General features: G+C 36.2%; 1 protein-coding gene across 3 annotated transcripts in view; it reads left to right on the plus strand.

Moving 5' to 3' along the window:
• LOC120535743 (AMP deaminase 3-like) overlaps window positions 1-20,714 on the plus strand; it is a 187,899-nt gene that overhangs the window by 131,391 nt on the left and 35,794 nt on the right. For all 3 annotated transcript variants that reach the window (XM_039763779.1, XM_039763788.1, XM_039763796.1), the window contains 2 exons: window positions 1,629-1,806; window positions 10,414-10,579. In XM_039763779.1, the coding sequence (XP_039619713.1) occupies window positions 1,629-1,806; window positions 10,414-10,579 (344 nt within the window). The remainder of the gene's footprint in view (window positions 1-1,628; window positions 1,807-10,413; window positions 10,580-20,714) is intronic.

The following is a 20,714-nucleotide window of genomic DNA, read 5'->3' on the forward strand; positions in this document are numbered from 1 at the left end:
GTGGGGGAAAAATTGCCTAAAATGTATTTAGTTTTCCTCTCTAAATCGAAGCAAAGACTGCAAAATGAATGGTTTTCTGTGGACTTTTAGCCATTCATTTTCTTTAGAGAATAGCATCACATAACTGTAGCCGCTCTCATCAAACCTCTACAGAAAATGTTTTGCACATTGGTGATGACTCAGATTCAGATAGGGATTTTAAGCTGTTAAAAGAAAGTAACAAGTAAAGTATTGATGAAAAACAATGTCAGTAGTGCAAGAAGCATTGCAAACATTGTGAATGCATCTGGTTGCTTTGGACCTTATCATTTGTTACAAAATTATTATGTGTGGAGTGCTCATACACTGTTAATGGTATGTTTTCCACTAATAAATTAGAAGATATTTTCAGATTTTTACCAAATTTATTTTTTCTGAAAAACATTCACCCTATAGCCATGAGGAAAAAAATATCTTCAGGCATAACTTACGGGCTAAACAATTATCATTCTTGTCAATCATTTTTTGAGTCTTAATGTTGATCAAATTTCATACATTATACATGTTTTCTGTTACTACAAGTATTATGTTTTGTTACAATGTTTTATTTTTTCAAAGATAAGTTTGATGGCTGAGTTTTTGTATGCCATTTTTTTGTAATGTGATGTCTTGGTCTCTGTAGAAATCCTGCTGAAAATACAAAATTTCCCTCTTGAGACAATAAACTTGAATTGCATTGTAAATAATAACAGCACTTTGTCAACAGTAATAACAAAACTAAAACCTAAATTAGCATAACATTTAAACCACTGTAGAGAGTGAAGATGGGAAACATTGTGATATGAAATTTAGTGTTTCTGTCTCACAGAATCATTTTGAATCACTGCCCAATCACTATGTTTTGCATGATTTCCCCAGAGTATCATATTGTATTTCTCAGGATACTTTGGATTGTTTCACATCTAAAAATAACAAGTTAATTAGTAAGTTTAAATAGACTGGGAATTTCTGATTCCTGGAACTTATACCAGATCAGGGTTGCAGGGCCAGATCCTATACTTACCAGATCATACAGGTAACAATCAAAAGATAAAGCAGTACATTCACACTTTCTTGTATGAAGCCAATTTAGATCTACCAATAAAGCTAACCTGCACATCTATGGAATTTGCGATGAAAACCAGAACACCTGGAGAAATCCCATCACAGGGAGAGCATGCAAACTCTACAATGATAGTGCTTAGGCCCAGATTCAAACTTACAACTACAGTATGTATGGAACCACTGTGCCTCCCATTTGTCAAACGCCCTATCCAGTTTTGCTTTGTCTGTCTTCTATTCAGTCCTGTAGTGATAAGGTCTGCTTCCCTGCAACCCTTGGATGAAAAAACATGTTCAGAAAATGAACAAAGACACACATATTTAACTGTAAATATTGTTATATTTGGACCATTACGTACAGAAAATGTAAAGATTTGTTGTATTACATGAATGCAAAACGTTGTCTGTATTATGTTCATAATTTGTAGCTTTCATTGATGATTTATCTTTAAATTATCCAACTATGTATGGTGTATAAAATTTTGACTTCTCTATGGTTATAGTCTGTACTTTGGGTACTCAATCTGTACAATTTTATTCTCTTTCAGAAAAAAGAGTTTCAAGCTCATTCGTTCTCAGTCTATGTCCTTGCAGACTCCAGTTAACCAGGATTGGGTGAATTCTGTGATCTCTCCTATTATTTCTCCTGAGTCACCTACCTTGTCCCTTAATGACAATGTTCCAGAATTTCAGAGAGTCTCGATCAGTGGTGATTACTGTGCTGGTGTAAGCAAATTATTTTTTATTTGTTTAAGTTGTGATGCAAACTGTAAAATTTTATGCAGTATTTATGTTTCATCTGTTTTCTTCTACATAACATCTCCATACTAGTCAGATTCACAGTACAAAAGAGCCAATCCAAATGTCCAGTTTCAGTGTGAACCTCTTGCAGTCTTTTCATTTTACCAGTATCTGGAAATTTACTTCAGTGTTGGAACTCAAAGCACTCCAGAATTCATCCTCAAAGCTAATATCTATGAGTATAACCTGAGATCTGCATTTTGATTTTAACTTTACCAACTAAAGCAAACATGAATATAAATATGATGAAAACAATTTTAGAAGATTACATATTTTTATCAAGTTTTTTCCATATTGTAGGAATTTAATTGTCTTATCATACTTTTTAGGAGGGCCAGTGTCACTTTACATTTTGTACGTACCTACCTTAAATTTCTGCTTTTTATTCAATACCAGAACACTGATGAGTTTTTTGCTCTTTTTTCTTCTAAAATTGAAAAATTTTGGGAGAAATTAATTAAGTCATAAAATCACTACTAAACTTTTTGACCAGTTCTTTTATTAATGTCATACTTTTTTCAAGAAAATCTGCACACTGGTCAAATCCTTTTTTCTTAGATTACATCATATGCAAATTCAATTTAAACTTAAATTCAGAAACCAGCTCTGTGTGGAATAGCGGGTCTGCGGCGTAACATTTTAGTAGGCTGTTTTAAATAAATAAATAAATAAATAATTGGCTGGCTCAATCTCTGTGGGTGCGTGTGCTCATGCAGCTGCAGGAGATGGGTGAAAAACTGGGGCAAGACGCACCTGCATGTCAAGATGCAGTCTGTCTCAATTGCTTGATTGGCTTTCTGCAGTACACGATTGAGATACTGCCACCACGGAAGCAAGTAAGGGAGAGGCAGGACAAGAAAAGTGTTTACCTCAGAGTAGGAGCAGCCTAATATGCTCTGTTCGCGTGGATGCCAAGGGACTAGTGGCAGCAGATGTATGCGGAGCAGCGTGGCGCTCCAGGATTGCCGAAGGCCAGGCAAATGGGACCTGAGCTGGGATTTGTAGGTTGACTGCATCTGTCAGTGGGCATTTCCTCATTCTGCAAGGTCCAGACAAGATAAGGGGAGGAGACGCCAGATTTGAGAAGGAAGCATTGGGGCTCATTTTTTCATGGACTGTCTCTGGTTTTAATCTTCAATTTGAATCAGTATTTATCGGATTTTAACCTTCACCCTATTTTGTGGATTATTTATTTATTGACTGTTGCAGCACTGCACTGTTTTTGGACACTGTTTGCTTTGACTGCTTTAATAAAAGCACCAAGACACTTTACACCTACCCCCTGGCTCATCACTTGGGTTCAAGAGGCTCCCGAGCTGCACCATCACACTCTGCCTGATCTCTTATTACATTTTCACCTCCTTTTATTTTTTGAATTAGCATGCTCAGATAAAACACAATATTTTCAAAAAAGTTTTATGTCATGTTACCAGTCTTCAGTTTCAATTGCATGGAATTTTTTTTATCTATATTCTTTAAATGAAAAGTCATATATCTGTGAGTGCAATGTCATAAAGTTTGCAATACCTGACTCAAGTGGCATACATTGGCAAAGAAGAAAAAAAGTTAGAAAATGTATGCATGCTGTAACATTCAGTTGCATTTGACAGCTGTACAGACATTGTAACCCTCAATGGACTGAATTTAGTAGACAGGTTCTGAAATCTTCAGCCCATTTTAGAGTTATGAGAGCCAGAGGAACTGGGACAAAGGCTGAAAACAGGCCTGGGCAAAACTGTAGTCAATTACAGAGACCACTGTCACTCACACGTGAATAGTAACATACACAAACACACTCCTTATTCATATACAGTGACTATTTACAAGTGTAAATTAACATAACCTAAATAAATAAATAAAAACTTTTCCAATTACTTCATCCCCTGTTTGAGCTATCAAGCTGTAGTAATTTTCATGAGATGGGACTTGCAATTATGACAGATGTTAGGGAATAACAGAAGTGAAAGAGAGAGTTTATTACAGTGAATGACCGTTATGGATATCAGGTGAATGTGGCACTCTGATGGTAAATAATAGTGTGACCAGATTTTTAAAGTCCCAGACCAGGACCCTTGTGTAATATGTATGTCTATGTATAAAGCCCATCCTGGTTTGCTTAATGTCTACTTTAGTTCATCATCATTAGGGGGGATCTGGGAATGACAAAAAAAAACACTTTTCACAAATGAACAAATATTATTTCATACAGTGCTTGTAGTATAAATAAATAAATGTCAGCGCTTTGTTTTTGTCTGCTCACTGTGATTATGTTTAAATGTAACAAAAACTGTTAATCAAGAGCAGTTCCATCTTGGAGTTCCGTGCTCACTGTTGTAACCCTAACCCTGAAAGACTTTATTAGATGGACAGTCTGTTAAAACCAGGGTATTTTGATATTTTCCAATTATTTATTGGGATGCATAGCCTGAAATTGGAACTGCCCCTGTCACCAGGACATGTAGTCACCCTAGTAAATTATAGGATATAGTGAAATGTTCATGCATCATGGACTACAGTCGCATCTAGATATCCTTTTGTTTTCCTTGTTTGAGTTTTGTAATTTTAACGTCATTTAAGTTATAATGGTTTTCAACCTTATTGTCAAGTGGATCCTTTTTAGAATCTCTTTGTAGACCAGAGGGCTCTCTGTAAAGTTTTGAGTGGTACAACTGATTAACTTTGGATCAAAGAGTAAGGGTTCTCTGTGGGGTTTTTAGCAGCTTGATCAATTAATAATAGATAGAAGAATGGATTATTTCTTGGTTTACTAGGGATGGCTCTCCGCAGACTGTTGACAATTCATGGCCAGCTTTCCACAGGAAGGTAATAGATAATAATAGGGTTAATATAGATAGATATACACAGAAACACACACACTATGGCCAATTTAGTATTGTCAATCCACCAAGCCAGCATGTATTTGGACTGTGGGAGGAGCCAAACACTCATGCGGAGACCATGCAAACTCCACACAGGGAGGACCCAGGACACAAACCCTGGTGTCCTTTCTGCAAGGCAGCAGTGCTACCACTGTGCCGCCCATCAGAGATAAATAATTAAAGAAAAATAATGATTACAATGATATTTTGTTTCTGTAATACAGTAAGTTTTTAAAAGGAATAAAGCTGAAAGAAAAAAATCAGATAAGGTGAACTGAAGCAACTGCTCAGCAGCAACCAACAGCAACGCAGGAAGCAATCCTTTGTTGCACTTGTCTATACATCTATTAAAAATTATATAATTCTGTCAACTGAATAATAAATCTACATGTTAATCTTTTTTTCAGGAAATTTACTTAATTTTTAATATTTTATATGCAGAGATTATCTACTGAAATCTGTGGAAATAATGGTAATGTCATTCTTTTGGACTTAGTGATGAAATGAGAGATGTGTGTTTTCTATGCAATTTCTTCAGAATTAAAGAAATTATGACATCTGTTCCTAAATCTTTATTTTTGGCTACCACTAAGGGGCTGTGAAGTATGTTTTACAGCTTTAGAAATTTTCAAATTTGCCAAGATGGGGACTGAGGAGGGGCTGTTGTAGCACAGGACAGGAAAAGTCCAAGCTGAATTAAGCAGAAGCAATGGCATTTGGATTGTAAGTAAATATTTAACTGTGTCATTGTCGTTAATACTAAGTACAGTAAGTAGGTGAGTTGTCCTAAGGGAAGGAATTAAACAGTTGAAAATTAATCCTTCCTAATTCTATTATACGAAACATTAGCTGGTCAGCATTTGTGCTAGTAATAAAGCAAGGGTAAAGAGCACATTAAAGAGGCAGTGTTAAATAAGATAATAATGGGCTACAATAAAGGAAAAAAGTCATCTGGAGAAGCAGACAGGAATAAGTGGAAGTTCAGTACTATATAAAGATACAAGTAGTAATGGGCTCAAAGTGAAAGAAGGGCAGCAGAAATAAAGCATGTTCAGGTATCTGTTTGAGTCATGTTTGATGTTGGACTCTTTGGAGGCTTGACTGAATGAGGCCCACTTCTAGTATGCGTTCCAGTATGCCACATATGTGGGAGATGCCAGATATCCCAACACATTGAACTCTAAGGGTTGCTAAACTTGTGATGGAGGTAGTTAGCCTGTGTTATAGTACAGAATTTACATATCTTGCCCAGGTGTCCTTTAGAGTAACTGTGCATCTGTGGGAGGTATAGATAGGAAAGTCAAGGTTGGAATTAGAAGTTAGAAGGTGCACACTGTACAGGGACATCATCCCTAAAGTTGGAGTTATTGATACAGTTTCAGGGCCTTGCAGAACAGAGCTGAGGAGATACAGAGTACGTGACTGGGTACATTAGCACCTGTATTGACAACATTGGGCCCACAATACCAGAAGTTCCCCAACCAGAAGCCCTGGATAAACAATCAGGTATGCCACATGCTGCATGCCCGCTCTCTTGCATTTAGATCAGGCACTATGATGGAGTAAAAAACTGCAAAGTACGGACTAAGAAAAGCCATCACAGCAGCCAAGAGGCAGTACAGAGAGAAGCTGGAGGGCTTCTATTCTATTGCTCACTCTGGAAGTATGTGGCAGGGCCTACTGCACATCACAGACTACAGGACCACCACCAGCACAATCCGTTCCACAGACAGTCTGCTGAATGATCTTAACACTTTCTACACCCGCTTTGAGACATCCAGCAACAGCACAGAGTGGAGGCACACACACACACTGAACCACCCAAAGCTGTACTTTCTGAGGAGGCTGAGGAAGTTTGGTATGTCGACTAAGATCCTCTGCAACTTTTACAGCTGCATTGTTGAGAGCATCTTGACCAGCTGCATCACCGTGTGGTATGGCAACACTACTGCTATGGACCGTAAACGCATGCAGAAAGTGGTAAAGACTGCTGAGAAGATCACCAGGACCCATCTCTGCAGAGCATCTACAACTGCAGAGTCTGAAAGAGGACTGCTTTGATCCTCAGGGAAGACCCCACCCACCCTCAATACAAACTGTTCACACTTCTACCCTCAGGCAGGAGGTATAGAAGTATGAAATGCAGGACTTCCAGGCTAAAGAGCTCTTTCTTTCTCCCAAGGCCATTAGACTCCTAAATAACTGACTGGAGTTTATAACCATGGTTCACCTCATTTTATCTACCTCACACGACTACATTTGACTTGTTCATCACACACCTACCTGCACAATTACACTTTATACTTCTATTGTGTTTTTATACATTATATTGCCTCTGTTACTTTTTATCTGCGACTTATTATTTATGTTTATCTTTATATATTGGTTTTGGCATTTGGTGTGGACAGCAAAGAAAAAATTTCATTGTACAGGGAAACATGTTTTTTTTTACTGTACACATAATATTAAACTTTAAACTTGAACTTGAACATGAAGTTTTAACATATGGCTTATATTTTGGTGTCGGATAGAGGGTCATAGGTTTATAGCATTGGTATAGGATATTGGGGCCCCTCTGTAACAGATGGCACCTGTAACACAGTGACAATCTGCATTTGAGCTGAATGGGCACAAATGTATTATGGAGGGGTATATAAGTAGGTTAGTCAAGGATTATGGAATGATGAGGTGGATAGTTTGGAACAGGCCGGGTTTATAATTTTACATAAAGGAAAGGATAGTGGTGTTAATACAAATATGAAAGAAAACACTGAAAAGTGCAACTCATAGTTAAAAAAATAAAATAAGTATTTTAATATTTCATATTATTGTTTTGATGCTAGGAATATCAAGAATTGATGAAGTGAGCTGAAGTTATGTGTATCTCACATAATTACAATATTATACAAGTACATGTGAAGTTACTATAATAGCTGAAACTAGGATAAATCATGAAGATGGAGATGAGTATAATATAAATAGGTACACATTATTTAAGAAGGATGTTCAAATTCAAATTATTTACATTCATTTAAAAAAGAATTCCAGTGTATGTCTGGCCCAACTGAATGATAAGCCACATGGTGAGTGAGGATCTCTGGGTTGGACTAAAAGTATCAGGGATAAAGGTCTGATATTGTAATTGTATTCTAGATCCCAAAAAAATGGTTTCAATGTGCATCTTTTAAATAAAATTGAAAAAGCAAGATATGTAGGGGAAAATAGTATAGTCAAGGGGGTCTTGCCTGGATGAATTCTCCAACAGTATTTTTTCCTTCCATGTAAAAGTAAATTTGGTGATTTGATCAAAAATTTACTACTGAAGTAACTTCAGAATATGAATTCATGATGTTCAAATCATTGAGAAAAGTTCATTTTGGCGTGGTATCTGTATATGTGTCAGTGGAAAATGAAAACACATATATTCACATCTTAAAATTAGAGTTTGTTTACTGGAAAATTATGTTTTTTCATTTTGTGTAGAGCATGTGGATGACTACATTTCAGAGCAAGCAGTTTCCAAGATATCCACCCTGAATGCTGAGATTCATGTACAATGGTTTTTTTTACTGAAAAAATTGAACTATCTTCTTCAAATAAGCAACATCATGTTTTTCTTGTTACGGGTTCCAGGCTGGTTATTTTTGGTCCAGTTTTGTCCAGTATTTATACCCATAACCTTTAAAAAGGTTAGCACAGACCTAACCCAAAAAAGTTTGAACAACAGAGAAATGTAGCTTATAATTTGTATTTAAATGCTTGTTTAACTTACAAGCAGCCATGGAGACAGAGGAAGTATCATGATAATCATCGGAATAAATGGTATATTAGGAATATGAAGTTTCTTCTTTATAACAGAGTTGATCAAATGATATAAACACATTGACAAGATCTATGAAGAATACCAAAGTATCCTGTAATTGAACTGCAGAGAACAAATTCTCTGTCATAAAGTGTTTTCTATATTTTAAGTGGGTGTAGCTAGGGATGTTTCAAGATGTGGGCTGCTTCCATAATTTCAGCATACTGCAACAAAAGGCCTACCTTCATTTCTGTCTCCACTGCATTTGCAGCAGCATATCTTAAATCAAGAACTCTCATCCCCTTTAACTTTGATTGCTAAATTACTTTTTTTCTCATCAGAACTTTTTGAGAGCATATTATACCCTGAGTTGCCAGAATGCAGGTATAGGATGTTGGGGCCCCTCTGTAACAGATGTTAAACACAACAAAATCAGAAATTAAAATGAAATAATTTAATTAATTCACATCCATTAGGGAAATGTTGTCTCAAACATCCATGCCTGACAGTGGACAAGATCAACATGACCTGTGGGTATTTTTAATTGCCAAAGATCTTATTGTGCTTGTTTTATTTACATTTTGCCACATTGATTGTAACACACAGAACTGTGAAACGATCCTGAAAGAAACTGAACTAAGAGGTCCACAGTCATCATTTCCACAATGCTTTTTGCTGCCCTCTAGCTCTATTTTAATCATTTAAAAAATCATTCTTAATGGCACAGGGTCAGCTGTTGCACTTTTAAGCTCTAATTGGTGGTGTAATTTCCCTAAAATCCCATAAAATGCATTTGTCTTGTTATCATAATGAGAAGAGGTGAGTCTGTCCTGTTTTGTCTATGCTATTTGTACAGTCACACAGAAGATTCAATGTTTTCTTGCTTGTCCAGAGCTTAAAATGTACTATATCACACGTTTACTGCTCAAAAGACTGTATTTTAAATGAAAACGTAACACCAATGTGATGGGACTTTAGTCTATATGAAATTGTATTTGTATCAGAAACAATAGTCTGTCATTTGAGTTCATGCCTCTGTATCTTGGTGATAAAAAAGATAATAAAGTTGTAAATGTTATCATTAATGTACATGCACTGGTGATGTACATGCTTTCACACTTCCATCAATAGTGGTCATCATCTTCACTATAAATCCATAAATAAATGCATTTTTTTTGATAAATATAAGTGAAAGATCGAACACAGAAACACAGAATACTTATAATCCTCTTAGAAAGTCAATGTCAATCCATAAATTTTCTTCCATGATATGTAAATAAAGCAGATTCAGGATGTGAATGGACAGGCAGCTTTATTGGGAACACAAATGTGAGGGTTTTATTTATTCAACTGTAAATCATAAGCTAAGATGCATTGTTTATATGTAAACATTTTTTTTACTATTGCTTGACTATTATTATTTTTCAGTTTCCAGATTACTAGCATAATGTCTATATTTTTAAAATGTTTTAAGTATACTAATAATCTTGGATTCTTTTTTGAAGTGCTTTCTGATGTTCAGGTCTATAAATATTATCATATTAAACAAAATTATTTTTAAAATGAAACTTGAAAATGATTTCCTGTAATCTGAATTTTTGTCTAATAATCTGCAACAGTTAACTGCATGTTTAGAGTAGTAGGGAGAGTACTTTGTCTAACGTGTTTGATGTGAAGCTTAAATGGGAGAAGGAAATGTAGGCATGTGACAGTAGTCTTGTAGTAAAAAGGATTTATACAGTTGTTATTCACATTTCTAATGTATCTTGTACATACTCTGCACATTGAAATAAATTGTTTAAATTCTATACAGTTGTCTAATAGCTTTTGATTATTTCTTTTTCCTTTTAGATTACAGTAGAGGATTATGAGCATGCTGCACAGGGTCTTCTGAAATCCTTACTTATTCGTGAGAAGTACACAAAATTTGCCTATCACCGATTTCCAAGGACTACTGCTCAATTCCTACGAAGTGCTGAAAATGAAATATGGAATGTTGAAGATGAAGTTATTCCAGGTATTGGAGCATTTTCAGTAAGGCAAAGGGGTTTATTGTTACATCTTCGGTATATAATAATAAAGAAAGTATATTATCGATTTTTTAATTTTGGAGATTGTGTATTGAAAGTGCAGACACATAGTTGTTTTTGTAATGTTGTTTTCTACATACAGTATCTCGTTTATCTCTGTCTCTCTTATTTTAACTTTCATTTTCTTTAAAATATAACTCTGCCTATTTTGCTCAAATGACCACTTACATGTAATTAGTCAGTAGATGTCTACTGTTTTCTTCATATCGTCAGATATATTTCCTATTTTAGTGTATCACACGGCCTCTGGGTTAGGGGGGATTTCAAAGCTGAAAAATGCAGTTACTGATATTGTCACCTGAAATCATCATATTACACGAATAGAAAGAGCTGAGGATGACAAATTACACAACTCCTTGATGACTTTCAAGCACAGTTTCCAAAGTATCATGAGCTTGCCACATTCTGACTGCCAATAAAATGCTGTCCGACTATACTGGTGCTATACTTAGAATTCAGCTGCAATCTCTACCCTCTGTCTTCCTTTTCTTATTCTGTTGTGGTGTGACAAACAAAAGACATTAGACAGATGAGTCTGACTTTTGTCTGTCTGTTTTCTTATCCCTTGTTGCCTGCATTGTAGGAATTGTACTGCCAGGTAAGCACTCATTAGATTTCAGCTCTAGCACACATAGTGCCTGCCTCTATGACTTAAGATAAAAATGTTTGGCAAATTGCCGACTGGCTGGATCTAGTGGCTGGGGATGTCAGACTAGACACTACATGAGTGACGTTCACAAGACTGTCCCCTGCTCGCAAAAATTATCTAAATGACATCTACAATTGAAAATCACTGGAAGATTCATTAAGTGTGATTAAGCATTAAGAGAGAGCAAGCTGTAAGAGTAAAAGCAGAAATGGGAGAAACTCAGGCAAACCCATTTGTTTACCTTACTCTCTCACCAACAGGGAAATATAAAAGCAGAGTAATTGTGAGTTATTGAGAACTGGAATACAAATGCATATTAATTTCTTCCTACATGTACGGTAATGTAGAAATATTTAACCAAAAGATGTTTTTTTTAATAGTTAATCAAAAGGTGTTTTTTCAAATATTTGATTAAAACTTTTTTTACATGCAATATTTGTTTTTCTTCTGCCAGATTGGAAATAGTTGGGAAAATGAGAACAAATAAATCATAAGACCACTGAGCAACTCATGCTCAAAATACAGAAAAGTGATGCTTTTCTGCCAAATGAGAAGCCAAAACACAAGCCTTATATCTGAAAAGATCAAAAAGTCCTGAATCCCTAAATAGATTTTTGCTGCAAACCAACAAGGTTTTTTATACTAATTCCAGAATCTCAGATGCTACAGGCAGTGTGTTGCTATCTTAGACATATGAGATATTATGATCTATATGAGACATATGAGCTCTTATGATCTCATGCATTATGTGACTTTTATATAATGTAACTGCCAACATTAACAGTTATTGTAAACAATACAGGCAATTTAAAGTAATGTCCATATCATCTGTAGTTTGCTAAACAGAATAATGTATTTCTTCTATAGCTTTGTGATTTGTACTCAGAGTTCTCTAATTAATGTGGCTTTCATTGTTAATTCAAGGTAGTTAAGAAATGTACTTTATAAAAGCAGAAAGTATTCCTTGCTTATCAAAGACGTTTCATAAGGTAACTTGGTAAATCTCCAAGAAGATGAAGAAGAAATAGCAGTGTCCCTTTGTCACTGCATTACTTTATGTATCTGCTGCTGGATCACTCAGGTGATGTATTGCTGGGCTATGCAGTGGGTGGATTAAATGCCCACAGATTCAAGTTTAATTTTGAGTTATTTGGTTCTGTGTAATTTTTTGGTAGGAAAATATCCCTCTACTATATTTATTTACCTATACCATATGTTGTAAATATTCTTTTTTTCAATTTATAACTAAACAATTTTAAATCTGAAAGGGTACAATAGTATTGTGGATAAGGGTGTAAATGCTATTAAGAATCCTTTATTAAATAAAATATCAGCTCCTTTTTTCATTACATCCTTTACTTGACTTGTTCACTGTGTTTCTGATTTAAACCTGGTTGATTCTTTCCAGTTGTTGAATCCATTTGCTAAAATGTTTGTTTTTCTCCTCCTAGCACCACTTTCACTCAAGAGTTCACTACCAAACACAACTCTTGAAATGGCCAGATTGTCTCATAATAAATATCCAGTGACATAATTTGATCTTAAAATATTATTTTCATGTGCTGAACATTGAAGATTTAACTTCATTTTGCTGCAAAATGAATTCTCAAATAATTTGCCTCTAAACTTGATAAAATCATAAATACTAACCCTGGCTGTGTTAATGACCCGGCATAGCTATGTTTGGTTGTAAGCGGTTTTACTTGCCACATATCAATTGGCTATGCTAGTAGATCTGGCTCATGCAATGCAGCATAGAACTCTTGAACTTGAATCTCGCCTCGGTTCTTTGGAGGAAGCCCAACCTCATATGTCCAATCCAGAGTATGAGCTACTGATCTCAAATAAGTGGGTTAAATTACATATTTGCTTTTAAAGAAAGCAAAATTTGAGACTTATTATACATTGGTATACTATGTTTCCGGAGAAACATATGGTAAATGAATTGCTGAGTGCTGAGATTATTTAAAATTGATGCCTTTGCATTTATTACATCTTTTAAATTCGATGTAAAGTGCCGCTTGATGTAGAGAAGGCCTTTGAACAAATAAATTGTAATTTTCTCCAGAAAGTTTTACACTCATTCAAGCTTGGTGAGGATTATATTATATTGATCAAGATACCTTATCGCTCCCTTATTGCAGTTATTCTCATCAACTCAACTCAACCCTTTCAAATTCATATTTTTTAGAGTCTTGCTTGCCCTTTGCTCTTCCCAATCTTAACTTGATCACCCCTATTTCTAATTAGAACATTTAGAACATTAGAACAATCTAGACGAGAACAGGCCATTCAGCCCAACAAAGCTCGCCAGTCCTATCCACTTGTTTCCTCCAAGAAAACATCAAGTCGCGTTTTGAAAGTCCCTAACGTTTTACTGTCTACCACACTACTTGGTAGCTTATTCCAAGTGTCTATTGTTCTTTGTGTAAAGAAAAACTTCCTAATGTTTTTGTGAAATTTAACTTTAACAAGTTTCCATCTGTGTCCCCGTGTTCTTGATGAACTCATTTTAAAATACAAGTCTCAATCCACTGTACTAATTCCCTTCATAATTTTAAACACTTCAATCATGTCACCTCTTCTTTTGCTTAAACTGTAAAGGGTCAGCTCTTTTAATCTTTCCTCATAATTCAACCCCTGTAGACATGGAATCAGCCTAGTCACTCTTCTCTGGACCTTTTCTAGCGCTGCTATGTCCTTTTTGTAGCCTGGAGACCAAAACTGCACACAGTACTCAAGATAAGGCCTCACCAGTGCATTATAAAGGTTGAGCATAACCTCCTTGGACTTGTACTCCACAGATCATGCTATATAACCTAACATTCTGTTAGCCTTCTTAATGGCTTCTGAACACTGTTGGGAAGTTGATAGCTTAGAGTCCACTATGACTCCTAAATCCTTCTCATAAGGTGTACTCTCGATTTTCCAACTGCCCATAGTGTATTCAAACATAATATTTTTACTTCCTATGTGTAATTCTTTACATTTACTGACATTAAATTTTATCTGCCACAAATCTCCCCAAGCCTGTATGCTATCCAAGTCCTTCTGTAAAGATATAACAGATTCCAAATTATCTGCTAATCCACCTATCTTGGTATCATCTGCAAACTTAACCAGCTTGTTACTTATATTCCTATCTAAATATCTAAATAATTATGATACCAATAACAAAATTTTCTCTATGCTGTTTTGTTTTTAACTGGTAAAGCCTTCTCTGATGTTCCTTACATCCTCAGTTTGTGGAGTTCATTTGAAATTATGTCCGATTATAAAATGTATTGGTTTAAATCTGCTCTCCCTCTATTAAATTCCACAAGTCATTAGTCTGTTTTTCTGTTATCCATTCTTCATTTAAATATTTGGGCACTGACATTTCTCATTTTATGCAGGATATTGTAACATCCAATTAGAGTTCTTAAGCATGTTAAGGAATCTCTAGTATGCATTACGTCATAAACAAACAATAAATACTAGCTTAACAAGTTATATAACAACTCCGATTCTGGACAGCCACAGCGGATACAGGTTTTCATTCTATTTTCTTAATTAGTGACTTGTTTTTGTTCCACTTAAATTCATTTAACTTATTTGCTATTTAAGATTCAGACCCTTTAAATCAGGGCAGAGCAACGTCAGAAATACGAAATCCTTCATTGCTAATAAAGGACTTATTGCTCAAGTGACATTTTTCTGCTTCATTTTAGTTGTCTCGCCTGTTAAGATTTTGAACCTTTACTTTAGTCTTAATCAACTGTATTCATTATTTCAACTGCTTCTTATTAGCAATATGATGTAAATGATATAGGAACTAGCAGTTCTACATTTAGCTTCTCTCCATTTCCTCCAGTGTGCATTCATCTTTCACTGTTTGGTTTAATTAAGTATTCAGAAGGAAACTGAAGACAAAGTGAAGATTGAAAATTACTCATCCGTTTTAGGCTTCAAATTACTTGGATAATTCATGTATTATTAGAAAAGAAAAAAGAAATCTGTGACTGAAGAATGAACAGACATGGTAAAGTTAAAACACTAAAAAGTCAAGAAATTTACATTAGATCTGTTATTAGTGAGGATTGGCTGCTAATTAAGAAACTGGGTTGGAAGACAAACCTGCAGCTACTGTGGCTCTCCAGGGTCAGAGTTGGCCACCCCTGTTATATAACATATAAGAGAATCAACATTAGGGCATGATGTACAGTAGTTATGGACACTTTCCTCATTCAAGATGCTGATTGACTGTGAAAAGAAGCTTCTCTTGAATCTCTCTGAACTGGTTTTCAGGCAGCGGTACCATTTTCCTACTGCAGCACAGAGAAGTTGCTCCTGTTGGGATGGCTAGTATAACTGATAGTCCCAAAATGTAATTTATTAGTGTCCTTCTACCTAACTTCCATATTTAATATTGTTTGTACGTTATATCATCTCTCTCTCTGTCTTTTTTTGGAATAGTAAGAGATCCTACATAAGTACTCTACATGGACAAGTTGCTGGTCCATTGCAGTGCTCACATATGCACATATCCACACTTACATTAAGGCCAGTTGAGATTCACCAATTAACCTCCAAGTCATGTCTCTGAGGATGTGAAAGATATACCAAACTACCTCACAAAAAACAGTGTATTGTGACAGAAAAACACACTTTTTATCAAATTTATATATTTTTCCTGTTATACTCCAAGGCAAAGATCCATCCTTAGGGTTTACCCAACAAGTTCATACTGCCAATGATATTATACAGTGCTCACAAGGAAATTCCTAATGTCACAAATGATGCCCATATTATAAAAAAATCATCTAGAAAGAAGAGATTAATAATGGAGGATTCTGTATGCTTTATTAAAGACAAATTGGAACCCATCAGTCTGATGGATTGTTTTTATGCAATCATAGCTAAAACACCATGTCATTCCCCATATTTTACCACCTGCTTGTTCAGTTGATAAACATGAAATGAGCCATCTTTAAAACCCCCGAGGTTTCCACCATCCAAGGTAGTTCCAGGTGTACCTGGACCTCTGAGCTTTCAGTAGTCTTGAAAGGGACTCATCTCCAACACATTTATGTTAACGGGGCAGCACAACTCCTATTTTACTAGCATGAAGCTGTGTACTACATTTTTTCAAAAAGGCCTCTCTTTCCTCCAGAAAAAAAATGGCTTCTCTGTCTTAGTCATAAGATCAAGTAGTCCTAATATCTGTCCTCCTAGAATATTACAGTCTTTCTCATATGTTACAACAATCTCTTTCTCTCTTCACCCTCTCTCTCTCTGGTGCAAATTTATAGGGATCACCCACTGCATCATGTGCTAAACTGGTGAAAGGTTTCAGCCAGGTTATCTCACACAACTTACATAAATACAACATTCATATGTTACTATACAGTATTACATATACACTCAAAGATACACATACACAAACAAATATCTTTCTATAACAAACACCATTCCAAGGTGCTTTATAAGTACACAGCCTTAGTGTAATTGTTTAAATTGATATTAAATTGAGTGTAGATTGACTTTTTCTGGGTTGCATACTAAGGCACAGTGGGGAATGGAAAATGCAAGGTTGGTTTAACATAGTGTCTTCCCACTGTAGCACACTCTCCTGCCACAAAAGGAAAGCAGTGACCTAAAATTAATCAAGTAAATTTAAAGAGTCATTTTACAAGGCCTCATCAGATATGTAGAAATAACATTCATAGAGACATGCCAAGAATTAAAAAATAGTATTAATATAAACTATTACAGCCCTATCTGAGTAATATTAAGCTTGCAATTACTATGTAGAGCACTGTAAAAGTTCAAAGGATTTCCTTTGTATAAGAAGTATAACAAATATTTTAATGCATACACTTTCTTTGGAAAATATTTTTTACCTTCCTTTATTTTTAAAGAAATATGTTTTTTAGAACTTCCCCAGAAAACATTTACATGAGAATACAAGTATACAAGTTAAAATGTATTTATTCTAAATCAGAAAATAAATAGTGAAATGAGGAAGAACTGTTATTTCACATTTTTCTTAATATTTAAAAAGGTGTATTTTCAAAAATGAAAAATAGAATTGCAGTCACCATTTAAGAGTTTGTTAACTTTAACAGACAAAGTCTGACCTACACTGTATTGAATCTTTTCATTTTTTTATTTTATTTTTAATTGTGTTTGTTTTATACCTGTATTTTATTAATTGCTGTTAAATTCAATTTAGTTTTTTTCTGTATAACAGTCTTCATTGAGTAAAGCCTCAGCACAGTTACACATACTGAAACTTTAACAGTAAATTGCAAAACCTCATAGCATTTTCATAGATAAACACACATCAGACAGTAAAATATGGGTAAGCATAAATAAAATATAAATTACTGTGGCCTGCAGCGGGTGCTGAGAAGCCAACCCCCAACACAGACTGATGCCACACAAGTTCTTTCATGCACAGACTTTGCTTCCTGCTTGCACAGCACAGTACAAACAATAAGCACTGTTACAAACCAGAAAGCAATTTTTTTATTTCTTACTCTTTAACACTCTGTCCTTGACTCACTCTTCTTCTGTCTCCACTCCTCCTCCAGCAAGCTTTGTCACCTTCCTCCCGACTTTGGCTCATTGAGCAGTGACAGCAGGCTTCTTTAATCCTGGACCCGGGAGTATTTCCGGTGACCCATTAGTGTAGTCCAGAAGCACTTCCAGGTGAGGCAGGAGCCCAACAAAGTAGAGCTCTGAAATCCCTGCAGCACCCCATGGCAGGACCCATGGAACCCAACATGGCTGTACTGAACTCTTATGAAGCCTAGTGGGATTCCGAGGCACAGCTGCAACCCAGGGGAGGCTACAATCTAGCGCTCTAGGGGAGATAATGCCCTGTGCCTCTTCTATCCACCAGTCCTTCCTTTATGAAGGAGTCCCAGCCAGGTAAGCGTCCTGGCCATCTGACACAATACTAAGTAAAGTGGGTAGACAGAGATACTTTTATAAACAACTAGCAAAATACCCGTGCTTCACAGAAAAGAAGTAGTGTGTTAAAAAAGTTATGAAAAAGAAAAGGAAGCATTTTAAAAATAATGTAACATGATTGTCAATGTAATTGTTTTGTCACTGTTATGAGTGTTGCTGTCATCAAGGATTTGATTATCATTATTTCTCTCAATCAGGTTCGTATTTGGAGGATGTGTTGTGTTCAAGTTATATTCCGTGTTTGTCAACCATTGTAAAGAAAACAGGTTTCATTCATCGAAGTGTTCACTACCCAAATCGGTACTCGTGAATCTAAGATGTTTAACAGGCATTCCTGGTATTAAGTTGTGGATTTGCCTGCGAACATTTAGCGGCAGCGTGTCTATTAACGTAATTTAAACTTAAGCTTTACACCTTGCTTTCCTATTGATATGTGTACAAAGGCTTGTTCAGCATCAGAGGGTTTCCGCAGTAGTTCACGTGAGCCGCACGGAGTACATGCATCGAAGCTTCTCAGTTGTTCTTGTGCTATCTTGCGATGTCCACGGCTTTATTTAATGTTAGTTCAGACCCGGCACTTAAAAGTTGTATCTCGCGAATATTGTATTCATCTTAGGCATGACAAACGCCAGCGGCAGCGTGTCTATGAACCTAATTTAAAGTTAAGCTTTACACCCTGCTTTCATATTCATCTACATAAGCACAGTCCTTCACCAGCAATTTTAACTCTGTTACAGCAATTTTAACTCTGTTACAAAGTGATCAAAAGTCATTTATACCCTGCGTCTTCTCATTAAACTTGTATCTTGCGAAAATCGTATTCGTCGTAGGCATGACAAAAGCCAGCGGCAGCCTGTCTATGAACTTAATTTAAACTTTAGGTTTACACCGTGCTTTGTTTCCGAAGTAGCTGCACTTATGAATATGCTTGTATGCGTCACTTCCTTGATATTCTTTTGCTGCCTTCTCAATTGTGTAATGCGTTTTTTGAACAGGTTTCATTCATTGAAGTGATCACTACCCATCACCCACTCGTGAATCTAAGATGTTTAACAGGCATTCCCGGTATTAAGTTGTGGATATGCCTGCGAATATTTAGCGGCAGCGTGTCTATTAACGTAATATAAACTTAAGCTTTACACCTTGCTTTCCTATTGATATGTGTACAGAGGGTTTCCACAGTAGCTGCACTTATGAATATGCTAAGCACAGTCCTTCACCCGCGAATATGTAGCGGCAGTGTATCTCCCTCACAATCTTATCTTCGTTTGCATAAGCACAGTCCTTCACCCGCAAATATTTAGCGGCAGCGTGTGTCCCTGACCATCTCATCTTCGTTTGCATAAGCACAGTCCTTCACCCGCGAATATTTACCTTATATGCGCAGGCACTCAATTACGTGGGAGGCGTGATGATGCAGGATGCAACTCCGCCTCACACGGCGACCGAGCTGCAGGCTACAGCCGTATATATGGACAAAAGTAGATTCCAGTTATGACCATTATGCGTAGAATTTCAAAATGAAACCTGCCTAACTTTTGTAAGTAAGCTGTAAGGAATGAGCCTGCCAAATTTCAGCCTTCCACCTACACGGGAAGTTGGAGAATTAGTGATGAGTCAGTATGTGAGTGAGTGAATGAGTGAGTCAGTCAGTGAGAGCTTTGCCTTCTATTAGTATAGATGTGAAAACATTAGTTTAGACATTGATTGTTTTTGTTGAAAATAAATTAGTGTGGGCATAGTCTAAGAGAGGGCGGCACAGTGGAGCAGTGGGTAGCGCTGCTGCCTCACAATTAGGAGACCCAGGTTTGCTTCCTGGGTCCTCCCTGCGTGGAGTTTGCATGTTCTCCCCGTGTCTGCGTGGGTTTCCTCCGGGTATTCTGGTTTTCTCCCACAGTCCAAACACATGCAGGTTAGGTAAACTAACCTGCATGTTAGGTGCATTGGCGATCCTGAATTGTCCATAGTGTGTGCTTGGTGTTAAGGTGTGTGTGTGTGCGTGCCCTGTGTAGGGCTGGTGCCCTCTGTTGCCTGGGATTGACTCCAGCAGACCCCCGTGACCCTGTAGTTAGAATATAGCGGGTTGGATAATGGTTGGTTGGTTAGTCTAAGAGAATAAGTGGAGGTATTTTATTAGTGTCACCAAATCATAAACTATATTGCAGTTTTTGTGCTTTTGATTTAAAACTTCACTGAAACTTATAAAGCAGAGAGTTTTTATTCAAGTAAACTACATTTTGAAGTATTTTACAGGCAAGTTATAGTTTGTTCTAGAGTTATCCAAGACTAGGGTCAAGATTATTTTAAAGAATCTGAGAAAACATTATTATCTAATGAACATATAACTACTTCTACTACACCATCAATTAGTACATCAGGAACTTCTTTGAAAAATCCTACTGGTACTGGGAAATGAACACAAGTTTTAGTTGAGTAGTTATTCAATGTACTTCAGG

This window comes from Polypterus senegalus, chromosome 1, assembly GCF_016835505.1.
Source record: "Polypterus senegalus isolate Bchr_013 chromosome 1, ASM1683550v1, whole genome shotgun sequence".
NCBI classification, from domain to species: Eukaryota; Metazoa; Chordata; class Cladistia; order Polypteriformes; family Polypteridae; genus Polypterus; species Polypterus senegalus.